The sequence below is a fragment of the Panthera pardus genome, unplaced genomic scaffold (genome assembly GCF_024362965.1).
Source record: "Panthera pardus isolate Hobbes unplaced genomic scaffold, ASM2436296v1 HiC_scaffold_7, whole genome shotgun sequence".
Lineage (NCBI taxonomy): Eukaryota > Metazoa > Chordata > Mammalia > Carnivora > Felidae > Panthera > Panthera pardus.
The window spans coordinates 40,887,634-40,912,685 of NW_026527002.1; the positions used below are offsets into that span (position 1 = coordinate 40,887,634).

General features: G+C 38.2%; 1 protein-coding gene across 5 annotated transcripts in view; it reads left to right on the forward strand.

Moving 5' to 3' along the window:
- ESRP1 (epithelial splicing regulatory protein 1) overlaps positions 1-24,474 on the forward strand; it is a 64,603-nt gene extending 40,129 nt beyond the window's left edge. For 2 of the 5 annotated variants that reach the window (XM_019453488.2, XM_019453489.2), the window contains exons 14-16: positions 8,016-8,166; positions 12,593-12,702; positions 22,944-24,474. In XM_019453488.2, the coding sequence (XP_019309033.1) occupies positions 8,016-8,166; positions 12,593-12,667 (226 nt within the window). In that variant the 3' untranslated portion in view covers positions 12,668-12,702; positions 22,944-24,474. The remainder of the gene's footprint in view (positions 1-8,015; positions 8,167-12,592; positions 12,703-22,943) is intronic. The other 3 variants (XM_019453490.2, XM_019453491.2, XM_019453492.2) reach the window with 3 other exon arrangements.
- Positions 24,475-25,052: the final 578 nt, after the last annotated feature.

The window sequence follows — 25,052 nt, forward strand, 5'->3', positions numbered from 1 at the left end:
TTTTAAAGTTTTATTTACTTAAGTAATCTCTAACACGCCATGTGAGGCTCGAATTTACAACCCCAATATTAAAAGTCTCATGCTCTTCCAAATAAGCCAGCCAGGCACATCCTAAGATTTTTTTATAACTCAGTAATTTATGTTCCATGAAAGGCATTGAATATCTCAGACATTGACTGTAAATTGGTCTTTAATTCAATTAGCTGAAAAGTTAATGCTATGATTTTTCATATTTATTGAGGCACTTTATATACTATAAAATTGACCCATTTTATTATTTTTTAAAATTTATTCAAATTCAAATTAACATACGATGCAGTAGAGTCTTTTATGGGGCACCTAGGTGACTCAGTCTGTTAAGCATCCAACTTCAGCTCAGGTCATGATCTCACAGTTCCTGAGTCTGAACCCCATGTTGGGCTCTGTGCTGACAGCTCAGAGCCTGGTGCCTGTTTCAGATTCTCTGTCTCCTTCTCTCTCTCAAAAATAAATAAACATTAAAAAAATATTTTTAAAAATCTCTTATGGTTTGCCTCCATCTTTGTTTTTATCTTATTTTTCCTTCCCTTCCTCTATGTTCATCTGTTGTGTTTCTTAAATTCCATATATGAGTGGGGCACCTGGGTGGCTCAGCGGGTGGAGCGTCCGACTTCAGCTCAGGTCATGATCTCATGGCTTGTGAGTTCGAGCCCCACATCAGGCTCTGATAGCTCGGAGCCTGGAGCCTGTTTTGGATTCTGTGCCTCCCTCTCTCTGCTCCTCCCCTGTTCACACTCTGTCTCTCTCTCTCAGAAATAAATAAACATTAAAAAAAATTTTTTTTAATTCCATATATGAGTGAAATCATATATTTCTCTCTCTGACTGATTTCACTCAGCATCCATGTTGTTGCAAATGGCAAGATTTCATTCCTTTTGATTGCTGAGTAGTATTCCATTGTGTATATGTAACACATCTTCATTTGTCAGTTGATGGACATTTGGACTCTACATAATTTGGCTATTGTTGATAGTGCTGCTATAAACATTCGGATGCATGTGCCCCTTTAATTCAGCATCTTTGTCTCATTTGGATAAATACCCAGTAGTGCAACAGATGGATCAGAGGGTAATTCTATTTTTAATTTTTTGAGAAACCTCCATACTGTTTTCCAGAGTGGCTGTACCCAGTTTGCTTTCCCACCAACAGTGGAAAAGGGTTCCCCTTTCTCCACATCTTCTCCAACATCTGTTGTTGCCTGAGTTGTTCATTTTAGCCATTCTGACAGGTGTGAGGTGGTATCTCATTGTGGTTTTGATTTGTATTTCCCCGATGATGAGTGATGTGGAGCATGTTTTCATGTGTCTGTTAGCCATCTGGATGTCTTCTTTGGAGAAGTATCTATTCATGTCTTCTGCCCATTTCTTCACTGGATTATTTGTTTTTTGGGTGTTGAGTTTGAATAGTTCTTTATAGATTTCGAATACTGACCCTTTATGTGGTATGTCATTTGCAAATATCTTCTCCCATTCTGTCGATTGCCTTTTAGTTTTGTTGATTGTTTCCTTTGCTGTCCAGAAGCTTTCTATCTTGATGAAGTCCCAATAGTTCACTTTTGCTTTTATTTCCCTTGCCTCCAAGACAGGTCTAGCAAGGAGTTGCTACAGCTGAGGTCAAAGAGGTTGTTGCCTGTTTTCTCCTCTATGATTTTGATAGTTTCCTGTCTCACATTTAAGTCTTTCATCCATTTTGAGTTTATTTTTGTGTATGGTGTAAGAAAGTGGTTTCATTCTTCTGCGTGTTGCTCTCCAGCTTTCCCAGCACCATGTGCTGAAGAGACTGTCTTTTTTCCATTGGATACTCTTTCTTGCTTTGAAAATTGACTCATTTTAAATGTGTGATTCAATTTTTAGTGTATTTACAGAGTTGTGCTAATTTTATAAGTTTTATAATCCAATTTTTAGATAATATAACATTCTAATTTTAGAATAACCTATCACTCCAAAAAGAAACCTGGTGACCATTAGTAGAAACTCCTATTTACCTCCCTTCTACCCCCTTCACTCTCTCCTGTAACCCCATCCCTAAAGAACTACCAACTTATTTTTGGTTTCTATGGATTTGCCTCTTCCAGATACTTCATATAAATGAAGTCATACCACATGTGGTCTTTGTGCCTGGCTTCTTTTATGGAGCATGTTTTGAAGTTCATTCATACTGTAGCATGGGTCAGTACATTATTCTTTTTTATGGCTAAATAATATTATGGCTAATAATATTGTAGGGATTTACGACATTTAGTTTGTCCATTTATCACTTGTTGGACATTTGAAGGTGTTTTGACTATTAAGTATAATGGTACTGTGTACCTCTACATTCAAATTTTTGCATGTATATAAATTTTCAGATTTCTAGTATAAGGTTTACACCTAGGAGTGGGATTGCTGTGTCATACATTAATTCTAAGTTTAACTTTTGAGAAAGAGCGAAACTGTTTTCCAAAGGAGCTTCACCATTTTAGATTTCTGGTGTTTTTTTTTATGATGTTTAAATTTTTTAATGTTATTTATTTTGAGAGAGTGTGTGAGCACACACGAGTGGAAGAAGGGCAGAGAGCAAGAGAAACAGAGGATCTGAAGCGGCCTCTGCACCAACAGCAGAGAGCCTGAGGGGGGGACTAAAACTTACAAACAATGAGATCACAACCTGAGCCACCCAGGCACCCCTTAAGACTTTATTTTTAAGCAGTCTCTATACCCAACTTCGGACTGAAACCCACAACCCAAGACCAAGAGTCTAATGTTCCACCAACTGAACCAGCCAGGTGCCCTACCATTTTACATTTCTAACCAGCAATGTGTGAGAGTTCAGTTTCTCCACAACCTTTTAATTTTTTTTTTTAATGTTTATTTATTTTTGAGATAGAGACAGAGCATGAACGGGGGAGGGTCAGAGAGAGAGAGTGAAACAGGCTCCAGGCTCTGACCTGTCAGCACAGAGCCCGACACGGGGCTTGAACTCACAGACTGCGAGATCACGACCTGAGCCGAAGTCGGCCGCTTAACCAACTGAGCCACCCAGGCGCCCCTCTCCACAACCTTTTAAACTTGATTTTATTTTAGTCATTTTTATAGGTGTGGATTTGCTTTCTCATTATAGTTTTGATTTACATTTCCTTAATGGCTATTGATTTTGAGCATCTTCATATGTGCTTATTATCCTTTTGTATATTTTCTTTGGAGAAATGTTCAAATCTCTTGTGCATTTTAAAACTGGATTAGTCTCCTTACTGTTTTTCAGTGGTAAGATTTCTTTATATATTCTAGATGAGAGACCTTATTAAGGTGTGATTTACAAATACTTTTTCTCAGTCTGTGGTTTATCTTCATTTTCTTAATGATGTCTTTTAAAGCACAAAAGTTTTAAATTTTGATGAAGTACAATTTATCAGTGTCTTATTTTCTCACTTACAGTTTTGTTGTAATATATCACCCAAGTTTCAGGAGATTTACTACATATTCTTGCAAGAGTTCTGTAATTTTACTTTATTTTTTTAAGTTTATTCATTTATTTTGAGAGTGAGTGAGAGAATCCCAAACAGGCTCTGTGCTCTCAGCACAGAGCCCAATGCAGGGCTCCATCCCATGAACCGTGAGATCATGACCTGAGCCAAAATCAAGAGTCAGTCACTCAACTGACAGAGCCACCTAGGGGCCCCAGAGTTCTGTAATCTTTGCTCTTAATTTAGGTGTCTTATTCAACTTGGATTAATTTTTTTATATGACATGAGGTAGAGGCCTAAATTCATTCTTTTGCATGTCGGTATTACATTATTTCAGCACCATGTATTGGAAAGACAACAGACATACTTTGTTTTATTGTGTTTTGCTCTCTTGCACTGTGTAGATACTGTGTATTTCTTTTTTTTTTTTTTTTTAATTTTTTTTAATGTTTATTTATTTTTGACAGAGAGACAGAGCATCAGTGGGGGAGGGCTGGAGACAGAGAGGGAGAGACACAGAATCCAAAGCAGGCTCCAGGCTCCGAGCTCCGAGCTGTCGGCACAGAGCCTGATGTGGGGCTCGAACTCACAGACTGCGAGATCATGACCTGAGCCGAAGTCAGACAATCAACCGACTGAGCCACCCAAGCGCCCCTGTGTATTTCTTTTTTAATGTTTATTTATTTTTGAAAGAGAGAAAGAGCACGAGCAGAGGAAGGGCAGAGAGAGGAGGGAGACAGAGAATCCAAAGCAGGCTCCATGCTGTCAGTGCAGAGCCCAACGTGGGGCTCAAACTGGGAGACCATGACCTGAGCCAAAATCGAGTTGAATGCCCAACTGAAAAAGTCACCCAGGTGCCCCTAGGTACTGTGTTGTTTTTGTTTTGTTTTGTTTTTGTTTTTAACAAATTGAAGGTGTATGGCAATCCTGCATCAAGCAAGTCTGTTGGCACCATTTTCTCAACAGCATTTTCTCACTTCGTTTCTGTCACATTTTGGCGATTTTTGAAATATTTTGTAGTTTTCTATAATTTTATTTGTTATGATCTGTGATCAGTAATTATAACTAGCTGAAAGTTCAGGTGATACCTAGCATTTTTTAGCAATAAAGTATTTTTAGGGACGTCTGAGTGGCTCAGTCGGTTGAGTATCCAACTCTTGATTTTGGCTTGGGTCATGATTCTGGGTTGGTGGGATCAAGCCCCAAGTTGGGCTCCATGCTTAGCATGGAGCCTGCTTAAGATATATTCATTCTCTCTCTCTCTCTCTCTCTCTCTCTCTCTCTCTCTCTCTCTCTCTCTCTCTCTCTGCCAACTCATGCTCCCTCTCTAAGGTAAAAAATAAGTAAATAAAAATTTAAAACTTCTAAAAAATAGTTATTAAAAAAAACTTTTTAATGTTTGTTTATTTTTGAGAGAGAAAGACAGTGTGAGTAGGGGAGAGGCAGAGAGAGGGAGACAGAATCTGAAGCAGGTTCCAGGCTCTGAGCTGTCAACACAGAGCCTGATGTGGGGCTCGAACTCATGAACCAAGAGATCATGACCTGAGCCAAAGTCAGACGCTTAACCAACTGAACCATCCAGATGCCCCCCAAAATAGTTATTTTTAAATTAAGGTGTGTTTTTAGACCTCATGGCATTGCACACACTTAGTAGACTGCCGCATAGTCTAGACAAAACTTGTATGTGCACTGGGGAACCAAAATATTCATTTGACTCTATTTATTGTGATGTTTACTTTATTGCAGTGGTCTGGAACCAAACCCACAGCATCTTCAAGGTTTGCTTGTATTCTTTCCTCACCAAATTGTCTTGGAATCTTTGTCAAAATTCAAATGACCATAAATGTAAGGGTTTATTTCTGGCCACCCAATTCAATTCCACTGATCATTGCCTACCCTTATGGGAGTATCACACCATTTTGATCACTGTAGTTTTATAACAAGTTTTAAATTTAGCAAACATAACTCCTGCTTTATTCTTTTTCAAGAGAGTATGGCTCTTCTGGGTCCTTTGCATTTCTGTGCACATTTTAGGTTCAGTTTTGTTGATTTTTGTTAAAAAAAAAAAAAAAAAAACAGTTGAGATTTTGATAGCTTGTGAATTGAATCTGTAGGTCAATTTAGACAAGATTGCCATTTTAACCATATTAAGTCCTTTGTTTATGAACATGACTGTCTTTCCTTGTGTTTAGATCATCTTTTGTTTTCAAATAATGTCTTTTAGTTTTCAGTAAGTCTAACTATTCCTTTTTAAATTTTTTTCCTAAGTGTTTTTTTTTTTTTTGATGCTATTGTGAATAGAATTGCTTTCTTAATTTCATTTTTGTGTTTTCACTGTAGTGTATAGAAATGCAATTGATCTATTATATGTGTCGATCTTGTATTTTGTTACCTTGCTGGACTGGTTTTTTCTACCTTGTTTTTAGTAAATTCTTTTTTATTTTCTACATAAAGGTTTACCTTGTCAATATCTTGTCATTTTTTAATAAATTATTTTTGTTGATTCTGATTTCAATAATCTGAAAGACCTTTGCATTTAGGTTGATAGAAAATTCTTATTCTCATTTCCTGTCAGGTACATACACAATTATTTAATTTTCCTTAAGATGCCTTGTGTACAGCAGAAATCCTAGTGCAAAAATAAGGATGTGATTCCGAATTTAGGCTTCCTGAAAGTAGGTGTTACCTTATAGATACTGAACATAAGTGTCACTTATAATGTTACATTTCTAGTTGGATAATTTTTATCTATTTTGTCTTGTTTGTATTTTGAAGGTACTAGACACCTGGATTTAATTTATAGGAGATCTTTAGCCAAAGGTATAGAATATGCCAGGACAGAGTCATGGAAGTAAGTTGTATACTGTGGGAACAATCTGACTCTACTAGTTAGTAGGAAAAACCTAGTTACTCAATTAAATACATAGAGAAGTCTTGGTGGTTTTTGAGAATTAGTTATCAGGCATTTGACATGAGCAAATATGGTCTTTGAATGAATGGTGGTTAAAAACTCTGGGTGGTTCTGTTTTGGTGAAGAGCTAACTAGTTGTGTCACCTTTGGGAAATAATTTAACTCTTATTTTCTGTTTCTACCTCTGTAAAAACGATGAGGTATGTCTGAGTGATTGCTAAAGTTCTACTCAGGCATAAATTTCAGCATTCCCTCTGTATCTGCTCTTATAGTTGCATATAGATTGACTGTTAGTCTCTAAATAGACTTTCCCCACACAAAGGTAGAAACATCTCCCAACTATCTTTAATATTTTTTCATGCTCTGATATTTTAAAAATGATGAAATGGAATGATGGTTATGGAAATAACAAGAATGAGGTAACAAATTATTTTATGATTTATGGAGTAACTTGGTATGTTACATTATTGAATCCGAAGAACAATTCTGTGAAACTAGGAAAGTGCTATTATTCCCATTTAGCAAATGATGAAATTGAAGAGAAATTAAGTGACTTGCTCAAAGTTTCTGTACTAATAAAAAAAAAAAAAAATGGAGTCTGGAACTATATGCACATCTGGCACCATTCCTATTAACCCATCAGTTAGGATTATGTAGGATAAATAATCTCAAAGAGTCTTAGCCCTTCCATTATGTGTTTACTGGTCTTTGAAGTTGGATAATTACCTACTTAGATTTAGAAGATTGAATAATCTAAAGCTGTGGGTCTTTATTGATCCTTAAGCTACTAACATCTTTATAATTTTTCTCTATTTTCAATTATGGGTATCTGGCCACTGTGATGAAAAACAAATTGGGTAGGGTGAAACTAATTTCAAAATATGGTAATCACTTGCGTTGCCACATAAAGAATAATTATGTATTCACTTGGCTTGTTCTTCTTGGAGGTAATTGCTGCAGATAGCATGGAGAGGACACAAGCATCAATTTTCCCTCTGTGTTAATGGTGATTGATTTAACTTGTTATGCATCCCTTCCAATTTACCCACTTCGCTACCTTTTTTTCCAATCAAGGTTGGAAGAGCTAATTCATGAGTGCTATAGTACTTTGTGTTTTATGCTGTACAATTGCTTGTATATGTGGGTAGAACCGTCTATTCCTTGGAGCAATAACTTTGGATTTTTTTCTTTTTCTTTTCCTTTTGGTCACTGTGGCTGTGGTTCCTATTAGTGCTTTGAATTCATGCATTTTCATGCCTAACTATTCCTGGCAACTACCCAGTTAATCATCAATGAGCTGGGCTTTGGAAGTGGTGCTTTGTGGTTGAGTGACTACGAAGGCTTAATTCTCTCTTTCCTGTCCCTTTAAGAATCTCAGAACTGGATCTCTGGGGAAGACTTGCACTTAAGTCTATATTAACCCTTTTGCTTTTCAACTTTGGACTTTTGTGGAAACGTGGGACAGACTAGCTATGGTATTCTTACCTGTCTTGGGAGAGATAACTGAGAATTCTAAGAAAGATCACCTTGAGGAAGTCTGTTTCCTTACATAACTGATGCTTTTAGAATAAATATTGGACATTGTCTATTCCTATTGGTTCACTGTGCTTTCTCTCCCTTTAGCCCCCCAGGTTCGCCCAATAGTCTTGGCTACTTCCCTACAGCTGCTAATCTTAGCGGTGTCCCTCCACAGCCTGGCACGGTGGTCAGAATGCAGGGCCTGGCCTACAATACTGGAGTTAAGGAAATTCTTAACTTCTTCCAAGGTTACCAGGTCAGTAGCTTGAAGAAGAAAATACACAGTGCCCTTATTACTTAAGTTGATTTGCCTAAAGAATGCAGCCAGGAAAGAGCAGATTTTCTGAACCTCATGTGTACATATGCTAATAGGTTTGCTTATAGAGGCAAAAAGAACCAGAGGCAAAGTCAGGGGGACTAGTTTTGAGTGCTATTTTCTTTTCCTTTTTTTTTTTTTTTTTTTTTAAATTTTTTTGTTTTTAATGTTTATTTATTTTTGAGACAGAGAGAGAGCATGAATGGGGGAGGGCCAGAGAGAGAGGGAGACACAGAATCTGAAGCAGGCTCCAGGCTCCGAGCTGTCAGCACAGAGCCCGACGCGGGGCTCGAACTCACGGACTGTGAGAGCATGACCTGAGCCGAAGTCAGACACCCAACCGACTGAGCCACCCAGGCGCCCCTTGAGTGCTATTTTCAAACTCACCCATTTGACAAGATTAGGACTTTTCCAGGCTACTCTAATTGTCTCAACATAATCTGTTGGTGCTCTTTTTGAAAATTGGGCTACTTTGGGAAAGCTCTTCAGGGCACACAGCAATGTGGGTCTTTTCATCTAGAATAGGATTGGCTAAGAAGGAGTTTTCCTCTAATTCTTGACTACCCAAAAAAGAAAAAAAAAAAAGTACTTAAACATGCAATTTGAGTATGTAAAAAGTAGTCAAGGCCTCTCTACCTAACCTGGAAAAAACAAAGGAGACTCCATGAATCTTTAGATGCTAAGTCATTAAAATGAGCTGTAGGATATTTGGTGAGCCTTATATGAAATGATCTGTGATAATTCTTGTGAAACGAATGTTGGCTCTTACCAACTTTTTCTGCCACTGCCTATGTCCATCAATTGTTTTCCGACTCAAGTTATGAAATGAGATGTTTCTTGCTAAACTCTATAAGAGCTCTGTAAGAGTCAGCAAAATCTCCTCATTGCCATCTCCTCTGAGCAGAGACCTTTCTTTCCTTGAATCACATAATTACCTAGAACCCAAATTCCTTTCTTGCAATACCTAAAAATCAGTATCTTGAAACTCTTTTATTGTATTAATAGCAAAAATTATCTTTCTTCTTGAAGCTGAACTTTGCTTGAGTCTCTAGAGACGAGAAGTATTTATGGACATAATCATCAAACCTAAAATATGCCTTGAGCATTTACAGTACAGAGTTGTAAGGATTATGCCTACAGAGTCTGTTTCACCATTGGAATGGGTTTACAAGCTTGGCGTCCATGAATCCTGGAGGATTGTGGAGCTCGTCTAAAATTATCTCCGTGGGGATGCCCCAAGCCTACCAAGTTACTGTAATGTTCTTATGGGCTTTTAAAATTAAAAGTGTATTTTCTGGCAAATGAAGAATATCTAATGAAGGTTAGACAAAAGTTATTTTTTGTTATTGCCTGGCTTAACACATTCATACCGGAAGTAAGAGGTCTTTAGAGATCAGTAGATCTTTTCCCCTTATCTATGGGAGAAAACATTCCAAGACACCCAGTGGATGCCTGAAATTGCAGATAGAATCAAACCCTGTAATTTCTTTTTTCCTATCCCTACCTACCTGTGATAAATTCTAATTCAAAGACAGAGATTAACAATAATAAAGCAGAACTGTAATAAAAGGGATGCGAATGTGGTCATTCTCTCTCAAAATATCTTACTGTACTGCATTTACCCTTGTTGTGATGATGTGAAAAGATAAAATGCCTGTGTGGTAAGATGAAGTGAGGTGAATGACGTATGCATCGTGATGTAGTGTTAGGATTGTGTTAGGATCATTTGCTTCTGGTCAGTCAAGGGTAACTGAAACTGCTGATAAGAGGAACTATTGTACATACTTTGCTTCTTCCCTAAACCATTATGCTGCCTATTGGGAGCTCTTGCAGGGGGGGAAACAGTTACTCTAAACTTCACATAAGATTCATGAGATTCTGAAAGGAATAGAGAATTTTACTGAAGGCTATTGAGGAGGTTGCTTAATAAACTTTTGAGTTTGTGTTTTCTCCCAGTGTTTTCCAATTCTGGAAAGTACAAGCAAAGTTTCAGGTTCTAAAAGTCCGCTGATTTTCTAGTTTGAAGTCAATTAACTTTCTATTTTGTTTTGACTGGTCAACATTTAGCTTTGCAATGACTAGAATTAAGAGGTCATACACATAAATTGGTTGTGAGATTAAGCAAAATTGCTCTTATTATGAAGTGTTCTCTGGCTGGCTTTTGTGGGTATTCTACCAGAAACAAGTAAAAGCAGTTATTTCTAGATTTATAGCTACAAGATTGATGTGCTTCAAAATTGAGATAAAATAACTTCAGTTTATAGCAGTTTATCTTCTAGTATCTTCTAGGCAATCATTGAAGGCTGGAGTAGAGTTATCTGGTATAATCAGAAGTAAGAAGATCGTACAAAATTATTTGATCTCAAGGAATTTGGCCTTCATTACTGAAGTGCTTGGAGTTCACGACCTGGATCAAGCAATTAGGATTACGTAGGAACTAGGAGCACCTGTCTGGTTCAATCAGTAGACCATGCGACTGTTGATCCCAGGGTTGTGAGTTCAAGCCCCACATTGAGCATAAAGCTTCCTTGAAAAAAAAGAAAAGAAAAAGATTATATATAAACCTCACTTATCAAATTAAGTATATCAAATTATTCCAATGTCTTTAGTAATTTGAGTTTTAAGGCAGTTACAAAATCCACAATCTTTTGTATCCTAATTTTATATCACTCTTACATGAAGGCTCATACATTCAGTCTTTGAGAGTCCATGTCTATTTTTTTGTTTGTTTGTTTTTTAATGGTTTTGTTTTTTAAGTTTTTATTTATTTTTGAAAGAGAGAAAGAGAGAGAATGAATCACAAGCTTGATTGAATGAATCACACAGGGCTTGAAACCGTGACTCTGAGATCATGACCTGAGCTGAGATCAAGGGTAGGATACTTATGAGACTGAGCCACCCAGGTGCCCCAAGAGTCTGTGTCTTCTTATTTTTTTCTGTCCTCAATTATTTTGGTAATAGTCCCTAGCTATAGGAATCCGGATTGGGTATAGATTTACCATAAGACAAAATCAGTAGAGTGTGACTTAAAACTGTGTTCTCTTAAGTATATTTTGTATTTATCTTTATTTACAGTGTATTCACTGCTGTTGATGTATTGGGAGGTTTTCATTTTATTTCTGGTTATGTAATATATTCATATAATTAAGCAAATACTTAGTAATAATTGGTTGAGTGAAATCTCTTGATAGTTTCCGATTCTGCCTTCTAAAAAACATCTCAAGATAATAATGGCATATGCCATTTCCTATAAACATTATATTTAAACATAATTTTTGGATATATGTTTCTCCTACCCTTAGCAAAATTCCTTCTACTTCGACGTAATTTTTCTATACTTCACACTTGGTGGTAGTGGGGAAGGGGGTATGAAGCCAGAGAGGGTAAGGATTTACAAAAAGGGAAGAATTCTGATGTCCAAAACAAAATGCAGGACATGGGTTCTGCTATCAATTTTGTAATTTTGTAGGGGCACCTGTCTGGCTCAGTCAGAAGAGCATGCTACCCTTGATCTCAGATTTGTGAGTTCGAGCCCCACGTTGGGTGTAGGGAATACTAAAATAAATAAATAGGTAAACTTTTAAAAAATCTGTGATTTTATAAAGTTAAAGTGCCTGGGTTGGGCCCATTTTGGTAAATGAGATTTATAGAATGAGGACTGAATACATGAAGACAAACTACCATGAAAATATTTGATCAGGAGAATGTCATTCTGGTCGTGAAAATAAACCTGTATCTATATTTGATGGGCCTCTTATTCTGGACTCTCTGGTCTCCTTACATAATTCTTATAACTTGATTTGCCATTTGCTTTATCCTTTACTGTTAATGCTTTGCATTTTTAATGGTTTTAGTTTTTGTTTTTTCTCAGAATACTGACTTTAATCAGTATCTCTTTAAGCCTCTGGCCGCTATTATGTTTATCTGCTGTCTGCCTGAGAGAATTAGGTTGATATTACAAATACAATATTTAAAGTTCACAGTGTTGCTTGCAGATGCTGGGCTTATTGGACAATACTTTGCAAATAGTTGGTACTCAAACTATTTTATATCTAGTCACACCTGTGATATCATGGAAACTGTACTGTTAGCACGATCTGATGTGTTTGTTGTTTATTGTGTTATGGGTTCTTTATCCCTGTGTTCACTCTAACTAACCCCTTCCCTAAAAGAAGGTTTTATTAAGTAGGAAGTGGTGACTTGGGATTAGTTGTTACATATGTGGCTCTTACCAGCATTTGAGCTTGTTTCCTACATTCTAAATGTCGTATAGTACTGTCCGTAGATCTATTCAGTTGAAATGCTAATCGTCCATAGTGGCAGTTTGTCCATCTTACGATCCTGTTTGTTCTAACTTGCATTGTAGTACGCAGCCGATGATGGACTTGTACACACAAATGACCAGGCCAGGACTCTACCCAAAGAATGGGTTTGTATTTAAGGGCCCCAGCAGTTAGACCATCCTCAGAAAAGAAGGTAAGGCGCTATGATGTGAAAGCTCAATCATAAAGGGCCAAATAGAGATCGAGAATCTGAATGTATTTTTTATGAGTTGCGTAAGAAGTTCCCCCTTTTCTTTAGTATGATGTAGGAGTGACAGAGATCCTGGAAGAAATGGGAGACTGGAATTCAGTGTGTCATCCAAGGAGACAGTATCTTAGAAACATTTATGGATCATAGTTGTATGTTATTTGGGGGTAAGGGAAAACTTGTCAATTTAGAAATTCATTTGCTAGATTTATGTGGAATACAGTTTGGGTATGCTTTTTTGTTGTTTTAATTTAGGTAAAAATCATAACAAAATCTACCATTTAAAAAAAAATTTTTTTTAACATGTTTTTACTTTTGAGAGAAAGACAGAACATGAGTGGGGGAGGGGCAGAGGGAGGGAGACACAGAATCAGAAGCAGGCTCCAGGCTCTGAGCTGTCAGCACAGAGCCTGATGCAGGGCTCTAACACACGAACAGTGAGACCATGACCTGAGCCGAAGTCGGACGCTTAACTGACTGAGCCACCCAGGCGCCACCCCTAAAATCTATCATTATTTTTAAGTATACAATTCAGTGGCAGTTAGTATATTCATAACATGTGCAACCACCACGTCTATCTAGTTCCAAAACACTTTCATCACCCCAAAAGAAAACCCCAAACCCATTAAGCATATCTCCCTATTTTCCTTCCCCATAGACCCTGGAAACACCATTCCTGTCTGCATGGATTTGCCTTTAGTGCATATTTCATAAAAATGGAATCCTACAATATGTGGCCTTTTTGTGTCTGGCTTCTTTCACTTCACAGGTTTTTGAGGTTCATCCTTGTTGGAGCCTGTATCAGTACTTCCTTTCTTTTCATAGTTAATAACATTCCATTGTATGGATAGACCGCATTTTTTATTTATTCCTCTTTTGATAGACGTTTGAGTTGTTTCTGCCTTCTTGCTATTGTAAATAGTGCTGATATGAACATTTACGTACAAAGATTTGAGTACCTGTTTTTTAATTCTCTTGGGTATGTATCTAGGAGTGGAATCACAGAGTCCTATGGTAATTCTGTTGAGTGGACTTTTTTCCCATTTCATTTTTTTTAAATGGTGGTAAAGTATACATAACATAAAATTAACCATTTTTAAGTGTATGGTTCAGTGGCATTAAGTACAGTCACATTATTTTGTAACCATCACCACCATCTATTGTCATCATCTCAAACTGACACTCCCCTCTTCCCTCATACCCTGGCAACTACCTTTCTACTTCCTGTTTCTATACATTTGACTATTCTAGGTAACTCAAAAATGGAATAACCTAATATTTGTCTTTTCATGATTAGCTTATTTCCATTAGCATAATTTTTTTTTAATGTTTATTTTTGAGACAGAGCATGAGCAGAAGAGGGGTGGAGAGAGAAGGAGACACAGAATCCGAGGCAGGCTCCAGGCTCTGAGCTGTCAGCATAGAGCCTGACGCGAGGCTTGAACTTGTCAACCACGAGATCATGACCTGAGCCGAAGTTGGACGCTCAACTTACTGAGCCACCCATGCACCCCCATTAGCATAATGTTTTTAAGGTTCATTGTCTAAATCTAGAGTAAAGGAATCCTGATAGTTTTTGAAAATAGTTTTTTAATTGGTAACGTTTTCTTAAAGGATATTGGCTTTCATTAACTAACTTGAACTTAAATAAAAACTTCTGGGGGGGGGGGGTGGGGCACACAGGTGGCTCAGTGGGTTAAGCGTCTAACTTCCACTCAGGTCAGATCTCATAGTTTATAAGTACGAGTCCCACATCAAGCTCTCTGCTGTCAGCACAGAGCCCACTTCAGATCCTCTGTCTCCCTCTTGCTCTGCCCCTACCCTACTTGCATGCGTCCTCCCTCCCTCCCTCCCTCCCTCTCTCTCTCTCTCTCTCTGTCTCAAAGATAAACATTTAAAAAAATTTTTTTTAACGTTTATTTATTTTTGAGACAGAGAGAGACAGAGCATGAACAGGGGAGGGGCAGAGAGAGAGGGAGACACAGAATCTGAAACGGGCTCCAGGCTCTGAGCTGTCAGCACAGAGCCTGATGCGGGGCTCGAACTCACGGACTGTGAGATCATGACCTGAGCTGAAGTCGGACGCTTAACCGACTGAGCCACCCAGGCGCCCCAAAGATAAACATTTTAAAAATACACACATACATACATACTTGGAAGGGAAAAAGAGGATACTGGGTTTCTGTGTGAGCTTGCTCTAGAGATGGCATTGTGGGGACATGGTCAGGAATTGCTGTAACTTAATTCCTTCATTTTTTGTTGTTGTCGTTGTTGGATTTGGTTTCCTGGCATGCCACTTTAAAATTTTGTTACTGGGGCACCTGGGTGGCTCAGTCAGTTGAGCGTCCGACTTTGGCTCAGATCATGATCTCATGGCTCGTGAGTTCAAGCCCCGTGTTGGGCTCTGTGCTGACACCTAGGAGCCTGGAGCCTGTTTCGGATTCTGTGTCTCCCTCTCTCCCTGTCTCTCTCTCACTCTCTCTCTCTCTCTCTCTCTCTCTCAAGAATAAATTAAACATTAAAATAAAATAAAATTTTGTTACCATTTTCATGGCTGAGGACCCTATGGGCCTTAACTATATGAGTTCTAAATTGGAAAGTGTGGTTGCCAATAGTACAATATTGTCCTTGAGAAATGACAATTGGGGTCTTAGGCTCTCATTCTGAAGTTGTAGAAACCCCAGTTCTGGGATGGAAATGATGATTCTCTGCTATTTTCTGTGAGATTTCAAGATATCTTGGGTACTAAAGAACATTGTGCCCAGATACTTTGCAGTGGGTATGGAGTATTTTCTAGTTTAGTTCACAGGAATGAGAGCACATTATTCTAGCTTTTTGATAGTCTTTTTGATCCATACTTCGTCATTTAAAATGTTCTTTATTCAACTTCTTAATGCTGTTTATGAACATGATAAGCATACTCTTCTATATCATAAAATGAATGTATTGAATGAGAAATGACTAGAGGCATGACTGGGTGGTTCAGTCAGTTGAGTGTCTGACTTCAGGCACTCCCAAGGTCATGATCTTGGGGTTCCTGGGTTCAAGCCCCTCGTGGGACTTTGTGCTGACAGTGGGGAGCCTGCTTAAGATCGTCTCCTTCCTTCTGTCTCTGCTCCTCCCCTGCTTGCACACATGCTCTCAAAAATAAATAAACATTAAAATTTTTAAAAAGAAAAAGAAGAAATGACTAGACGTGGAACTTGGTTCTTTTTTAAAAATGTTACTTACTTTGAGAGAGCGTGTGTGCATGGACACACATACAAGACAGGGAGGGGGAGAGAGAGGGAGAGAGAGAATCCCAAGTAGTCTTATGGGCTGTCAGTACAGGGCTCTATCTCACCAGTGGCAAGGTCATGACCTGATCTGAGATCAAGAGTAGGATGCTTAACCAACTGAGCCACCCAGGCACCTCAGAGCTTTTTGTTATTATATGAGAAATGTCCTAACTTGACTATAACCATTACTCAACTCTGATTCTATCTTATGTTTATATATTTGAAGTCATGATAGAATATCAGGTGCTCTGTTAAAATCCAGGTGTTTGCATTTATTATTATAAAATCAGATTGATCTACTTTTATATTGAAATTTTTAAAAATTCACATGGAGTACTGGATGAAACACCTGGCTAAGTTATCAGTTATTTAATGATCTCAGCGATCCTGGGAGGTAAGGATCATAAAAGTATTGTGTGCTTATTGGAAAGAATTTGGAACATACAGACAGGTGCAAAGAAGTCACTAATAATTCCACCCTCCAGAAATAACCATAATGAATATTTTCTTTCAGATTCTTTTTTGTACATCCTTATGCAATTTGGACCCCATTTATTTCCCTTTAACCTTCTCGTGTGGCTATATATTTTTTCTCATCATCTATATTAATAATCAAATTTATCATCACTAGTCATCTCTTAAATATCACTAGAATGCCTTATGCTCTGTAAGCAATTTTATATCTCCAGTGCCATTTAAGTCTCATTGCAGCACCATGAGGCATCAGGGCAGGTACCCATGGCTCCATGTGACAGATGAGGAAATGAAACCCAGAGAGGCTGGGTAACTTTCTGAGTCCTACAGTTAATGACCAAGCTGACTAAAGATACATCACTTTGAGTTTCAGTCTTGGTGCTCTTTTCTACTAAGCAAATAAGAGCATGGCAGAGTAAGTACTTCTAGTGGGATGGATGGTGGCCCCAAATAAATGTCCACATCCTAATCCCTGGAACCTGTGACTATTAGCTTATCTGGCAAAAAAAAAAAAAAAAAAAAAAAAAAAAAAGTAAGGATCTTGAGGGGAGTTTATCCTGGATTATGTGGGTGGGCCCTTAATGCAATTATAAAAGAGGCAGAAATAGGGGCACCTGGGCGGCACAGTCAGTGGAGCACATGACTCTTGATCTCAGGGTCATGAGTTCAAGCTTTCACACTGGGTATGGCGCCTACTTAAAAAAAAGGGCAATGGGGAGGAGACCAGATGGACACAGGAGAAGAGGAGGCAATATGACCATAGAGGCAGAGATTTAAATAATACAGACATAAGCCAGGGATCACCTGCAACCATTGAAAGGTGGAGAAGGCAAAGAATTGTTCCCTAGGGCCTCTGGAGGATGTACATCCTGGCTGACACCTTGATTTCTGGCTGCCAGATATGTGAGAGAAGTTTCTGTTTTAAGTCATCAAATTACATTATTTTTTACAGCAATGACAGGAAACTAGTAACAGTACTTGAAAAATTTATTGAAAGCATGATGCCATTACTGGTTATGGAGTCAGATAAAGGTAGCCAAAGCCCATGATAAGGTCTGATAAAGAAGTTTCAGTATTCTGCCTTCTTGTATAGCCAACATTTGTCAGCTAACCCAAGAATTACTCTAGGTATGCCTCTTTTTTTTATCATAAAAGATCCCCAATGACTGCTCACAAGCTGTTGAAGATGCCCTCTTGGGAAGGAGGTTTGATGGCTGTCTGGAAAAAAATGCCTCCTCAAAAGGCCAGAGTTCTTGTTTGTACCCCCAACTCCCTCACCATAAGCTCCAAGTGTAACTCTCCTAGTGTGTTGGGGGGGGGGGGGGCAGGACCAGCTCATAAATTTGTCAACAAATGCTTAGCTATAAACATATTTTGCATACATATGGAGAGACAGTTCTTCAGAGGTAACATTTCCCTATTCTGTAAAATGCACATAGCATCACTTCTTCATATGTGACTCAACTTTTCTAGGTAAGAATCAGGTGGGTTAATGAGCATAAGCAAGTTTTACAAACTATAAAGTTATGCATATAGACAAATAACTACTTTATTTCTATGATTATAATAATCAATACAGAAGCAATGTTGATGACTATTATCTATGCTCCAGACATTGTTCAGATTTCACCAATTTTTCCATTAATGTTCTTTTTCATTTCCATGATCTACTTCCATGATCCAATCTATGAATCCATGTTGCAGTTATTTGGCCTGTCTCCTTAGTATCCTCTAGTCCATGTTAGTTTCTCAGTCTTTGCTTATTTTTCATGACCTTGAGAGTTTTGAGGTATTCTGCTTTTGAGGTATTTTGTGGGCTATCCTTGATTTTGAATTTGTTAGATGTTTTTTTGGCAATAATACTGGGGTAATGGGTATTGGGAAAGAATAATACCATGGAGATGAAGTGCGCATCCTATCACATAATATCTGGGATGCTATTACCTACATAACATTACTGGCGGTGTAATCTTGATCATTTGCTGAATGTCTTAGTTCATTCTGGCTGCCGTAACACAATTCCATGGACTGGGTGTTTTATAAATAACAAACCTCTAATTTCTCACAGTTCTAGAGGCAGGGAGGTCCAAGATGAAGTGTTAACATTTTCCTTTGCTTTTTTGTGAGAACTTTTGTCTATACTGGGTATTTTTTTTTTTTTTTTTTTAATTTTTTTTTTTTTTTTTTTTTTTATACTGGGTATTTTTGGAAGTTCTTGTGATGTGTTAAGCCTGGTATTTTCACAACAGCTAGGTTTTAAGGAAAAACAAAAGAATACCCAACAATCAAACAAAAACCATGCAGCTTCCATTTGGAGAGTATCTTTTATACCTGGCCTCTTAAGTATATAGTTTAGATTACTTTGTAGTTCGAAAATTATCTGTCTTGCACTATCAACAATAGCCAAATTATGGAAAGAGCTCAAATGTCCATCGACTGATGAATGGATAAAAAAGATGGGCTGTGTGTGTGTGTGTGTGTGTGTGTGTGTGTGTGTGTGTGTGTGCGCGCGCTGGAATATTACTCGGTGATCAAAAAGAATGAAATCTGGCCATTTGCAACAACACAGATGGAACTAGAGTGTATTATGCTAAGTAAAATAAGTCAGAGAACGACAAACATGATTTCACTCCTATGATGAATTTAAGATACAAACAGATGAACATAAAGGAAACAAAAATAATATAAAAACAGGGAGATAAACCATAAAAGACTCAAATACAGAGAACAAACTGAGAGTTGCTGGCGGGGTGGGAGGTGGGGGATGGACTAAATGGGTGATGGGCATTAAGGAGGATTTGAGATGGGATGAGCACTGGGTGTCGTATGTAACTAATGAATCACTAAATTCTATTTCTGAAATTATTATTACACTATATGTTAACTGCGATTTAAATTTTTAAAAAATGATATGTCTTTTGTATTATATAATTATTTGCTTGGACCAATATAGTGACTAATATTTTAGTTTCTGGCCAAAATATTCAAGATGTTTCTTGGGTAAATGAGATTTTAAAATGAAACAAGATTTTACTTTCTTTCTCTTTCAGCTAGTATTTATAATAGTGGGCAGCAACAGCTACCTAAATGCCGATTAGTGATTTAAGTGACAAAAATGCTATCAAAACATTTTTCTTTGATTAAAGAATCTGAGTTATGGGTTTTATCTTACCTATTATATAAGGAAAAAGAAACTATTTCTTTGTCCTAACAAAGAAATCTCACAAATGACAGTTTTTTTTAGAAAAGAGATGTCAAAATTACTACAAGGAAATAAAATATTACAACTAATCAGAATTGCAGGGTTTTTAAGGGGTTTAGCTTCATTCCATAAGACATAACCCCAGTTGGTGAAATCCAGTTTTCTTAAATGATTTCTTTGTACATGGTACTTTCAATGTCCGTGTACAAAATAAAACATTTTTTAACACAGATCTTACTGGAAAGGAAAGAGATTTGTGAATATTTGCAGTTGTAACTTCAAAATTGTCTTTGCATAATAGTTTATTTGTACTATTACTTTTTTCTGCAGCTAAGGGAAAATAGGAAACATTGGTTGTTTTTTGTTTGTTTTGGGGGTTTTTGTTTTTTTGAGGGGGAGTTGAAGGTTTTGTGGGGTTTGTCTTTTGTTAACAGCTTGAAGTCTAAAGTTTGATTACTAAACACTAAAGTTCCATTGGATACTACTGGGATTAAAAAGCAAGGGGCACCTGGGTGGCTCAGTCAGCTGAGCATCCGACTTCCACTCAGGTCATGATGTCACGGTTTGTTAGTTCGAGCTCCGAATCAGGTTCTGTGCTGACAGCTCAGGGCCTAGAGCCTGCTTCGGATTCTGTGTCCCCCTCTCTCTCTGCCCCTCCCCTGCTCATGTTCTGTGTCTTAAAAGTGAATAAACACTAAAAAAAAAAAAAAAAAAAAAAGGGGGGGGGCAGGCTTCAGAGGTGAGTGGGTCGCTCAGTCAAGCATCTGACTTCAGCTCAGGGACTTCGAGACCCATATCAGGCTCCACACTGAGGGTGTAGAGCCTGCTTGGGATTCTCTGTCTGCCCCTTCCATATGCACGTGCACTCTTTCTTGCTTTTCTCTCTCAAAATAAGCTGAAAAAAAAAAAACAGGCTTGAGAAAGCTAAACTTTTCATTTTTTTCAGACTTTTCTACGTTTTCACAGAATATGAAGGTATAATTTTCAGCGTCTACATTGGTTTCTTATTAGAATGATAATATGAGCTGGGAATGGGAAAGATTTTATTTATTGACTGATAACAGGCCCATGTTTGACTGACTTGACTGGATCCAAGGGCTTGCTCTTTCCAAACTGTCTCTGTAGGGTACCTCCAGCAACTCTTGGCTTACATCCTTCCATCTTAAATCCAGAAGCAGGCCAGGAATTGAGGTTATTTGGCCTGGCTTAGGTCCATTTCAGAAAGCACTGTGGCCAGGAACATGCAGGGCTCTGATTGGCCATGTCTGTGTCACTTGTTGGGCTCCGTTGTAAAGTTGCTTCATTATGGGCTTAAGATTAGGTCATGGGACAGTCAGTTATTTAAGGACAATTCAGATGCTATTGCCAAAAGAAGAATATAGTAGATCTGGGACAACTGTGTTGGTAGATCATTGATAGAGATTTTATTTGTACTTAGTAACCAAGGGGAAACTTGCGTGTCCTGTGTTTTACACTAAGTACTAAATTACAGTCACTTTGTAAACCACATTTTAAGAATGATTTCTAACAAGTATTTCCCTGTTTTATAAATACCTGATTCTAAATTTGTATCAATTTTAGAGTATTATTAAAGCAAATCTAACCTTGACCATGATTTCAAACTGGCCATATGAACAGATCTGGACTCTGAAGAACCATTTTTATGTCTATCTGCGGTCCAGTTTCTCATCTACTTGTGAAAGCATGCACAATGCCAAAAGTTTTCACTTTAAAGTTTTTGTGTGGTGGGGCACCTGGGTGGCTCGGTCAGTCGGGCAACCAACTCTTGATTTTACTCAGGTCATGATCTTGCAGCTCGTGAATTCGAGTCCCGCGTCAGGCTCTGTGCTGATGGTGCACAGCCTGCTTTGTTTTCTCTCTCTCCCCCTCTCTCCGCCTATCTCTCTCTCTCACACAATAAATGTATGTATGTATGTTTTTGTGTGGTGTATAAGTGAAATAGCATAACAGAACCAATTTGTGTTCAAATTCTGGACCTGCCGATGACTACTTTAACTGCTCTGTGCCTCCGTTTCTCCATCTGTATGATGGGGATAGCATGGTAATCTTTATAGGATGGTTGTGCAGATGAATGCACATAAAGGTTGTCTATCAACTGTTCACTGAAAGAGTTGATGTTTCCTGTAATGTCATGCCTCGTTGCTTCTTATTGACTCAAATATTTTTGTTTCATATTTGAAATTACTTATACTAGACTTTAATTTTCAAAAATTGTCTTAATGGTTTTAATAATGGTATCAAGCCTCTTAATATCAGAAGAATTGCTATGATGGGGTGCCTGAGTGGCTCAGTCAGTTGAGCTCTTGATTTCAGCTCAGGTTGTGATCCCAGGGTCATGGGATCGAGCCCCATGTCAGGCTCTGTGCTGAGCATAGAGTCTGCTTGTGGTTTCTCTCTCTCTCCCTGTGTCCCTCTCCCCAGCTTGCATGTGTGCACGCACGCTCTATCTCTCTCTCTCTTCCAAATAAAAATTAAAAACACAACAAAACAAAAAAATGCTGTTGTAACTTGAGGACCCAGACTGAGGAATGTCTGTATGTATAGACATTGTGAAATAGTCACTCCACAAAGGAGCTGAGTAAAGTATGGAGGTGCAAACATACACATCATCAACACATGGTAACACAAGGGAGGGAGCTGTGGGAATGCCAGTTACCACATAAATTTCATCTGCCAACACTGCTCCTTGAGAACTTGCTGTAGAAATCCCAACCATGTGTAAAATAACAGCTTCATCTCCCTTTCTCTCTGCTCCTCCTTTGTTCATGCTCTGTCTCTGTCTCAAAAATAAATAAAACATTAAAAAGAAAAAAGGGAAAAAAAGGGGGGGGGCACCTGGGTGGCTCATTTGGTTAAGCAACCAACTTCGGCTCAGGTCATGATCCCGCGGTCCGTGAGTTCGAGCCCCGCGTCAGGCTCTGTGCTGACAGCTCGGAGCCTGGAGCCTGCTTCGGATTCTGTGTCTCCCTCTCTCTGACCCTCCCCCGTTCATGCTCTGTCTCTCTCTGTCTCAAAAATAAATAAAAATGTAAAAAAAAGAAAAAGAAAAAAGGAATCCCAACTATGTGTAAAATAAAATTGTGGACTCCCTTAAGGCTTTTTTTTGGGGGGGGGGCCTTTTGTAATTCGAAATCGTTTTATTATAGCTGCCAATAATTGACAATTTAGAGACTGTAATATTTCCTTTTATTGTCTTGTGTTGTTTTTTTCAGTGTTTGAAAGATGTATGGTGATCCCGAAACCGTCAGATATGTCCACTTCTAGCAACTTCAGGGGAAGTTTGTCTACACTCAGGCTGCAGTATTTTCAGCAAACGTGATTGGACCGTGGGCCTGTGCCCTATCTTTTGGTAGAGGAAAAAAATTGAGCCAATGAAGCCAAATCCTTCTAGCAAGCAGCATGCCTGGCTCCTTGCTGATTGCAAATAGGCATTTAAAATGTGAATTGGAAATTGAGTGACTCTAATACTTCCAGCTAACGTGGCATCATAGGTGTTTCCTAAGTTTTAAGTCTTGGACAAAAAATACTAGTGTCTACCGTCTCCATCAGGAACTCTGTTGTGGAAGCTTCATTTGTGTGTTTCCATTTTTCTATCTCCATCTCCCTATCTTCTGCACGAGTGTGCCCTCTTACTAAGTAATTCAAGAATAAGATTTTGGAATACTTGAGTCACAAACTTAAGGAATAAAACTATTCTCCCACTATCTTGGCCATCATGGTGTCTTACAGTTAAAAACGAATGAAAATGATTTTTAAAACACCTTGGGGATAAATCAGAAGATACTGTACACCCACTGCAAAACATACATGGCTTAAAAGTTGCATCTTTTTTCTCAGCAGGTACCAGTTGTAAATAATGAACTAGGGGCCAAAATGCAAAACCAAAAATGAAGCAGCTATGTGTAGCTAGTAATTTCTAGTTTAAACTGTAACTGAACATTGTGGCTTCAAATGTATTATTTTATATTGTACTTTTCCCATTACTGATGGTTTGGACTTTAATAAGAGCTATTCCATAGTTTTTAATATCGCAAAATGAGAATATTTGAACAGTGTATTCTAGAAAGCAATATACTAACTGAAGTGAATGCTTGTATATATTAAGATATAGCCTTAAACCTTTCTCTCTAATGCCTTACCTGTCAAATAATTAAAACTTTTAAAAGCATAGGATTAGAGTCAGCATGCTGGACTGAGAGGTAAACACTGAAGCGGTTAGAGCAGTTACTGATGCTGTCAGCGTTTAGCACTATGTGTTTAGCTGTGTGTATGCTACAAAAGTGCAATATTAGACACTAGCTAGCTAGTACTGCTGCCTCATGGAACTCCAAAGAGGAAAACAGGATTTGATTAAGTAAGTGCACATGTGTCTTTAAGTTCCTCCTATTGTCCTTGGCTTGGATGCAATGCCATGCAGATTTATGTGGCTGCTATTTTTTATTTACTTTGCATTACTTTGATTAACACCTTGAATGGAGAGCCAAACCTTCCCTCTTCACTTGACCAGCAATGGCCCTTTAACTGCAGTAGGAAAAAAGAAAAAACAGAAAACCTTTTTGTGTGAAAACTGGTGACAACTGGCACTTAGGATCAGAAAAAGAGTTGTTTATACTTGATGCCTTAAGATGCTGTCTGCCCAAAGCTCTGAAAGCCTTAAAGATAGTAATACTTAACTACAATACTACTGAGAGTTTTCATAGAATTGTTACATTTGATAATAAAACATGCCTGTCTAATCTCAAAGTGTGTGTTCTTTTTTATTACTGAAACGGTTAGGGTCATGGAAAGGGTGTGGGTAAGCCATCTTTTCCTGAGGTGGTAAGGTTTTTCCCTAAGTTTGCTATAAGGATTTGCTCGCACTCTCTCTCTCTAAATAAATAAACTTAAAAAAAAAATGTTTAGGGGCACCTGGATGGCTCAGGAGGTTAAGCCTCCGACTTTGGCTCAGGTGTCATGATCTCATAGTTAGTGAGTTCAAGCCCTGTCTCATGCACTGTGCTGACCACTTAGAGCCTGGAGCCCGCTCCGGATTCTGTGTCTCCCTCTCTCTCTCTGCCCCTCCCCCACTCACACTCTCACTTTCTCTCTCTCTCCTTCAAAAATAAACGTTAAAAAAATTTTTTAACGTTTATTTTGAGAGCATGTGTGTGCACACGTGAGAGCAGGGGAGGGGAAGAGAGAATCTCAAGCAGGATCCTTGCTATCGGCGCAGAGCCCATCTCGGGGCTCCATCTCATAAGAATCGTGAGATCATGACCTGGGCCGAAATTGGAGACTCTTAATTGAGCCACCAGGGCACCCCTTCAAACCAAATTCTATCC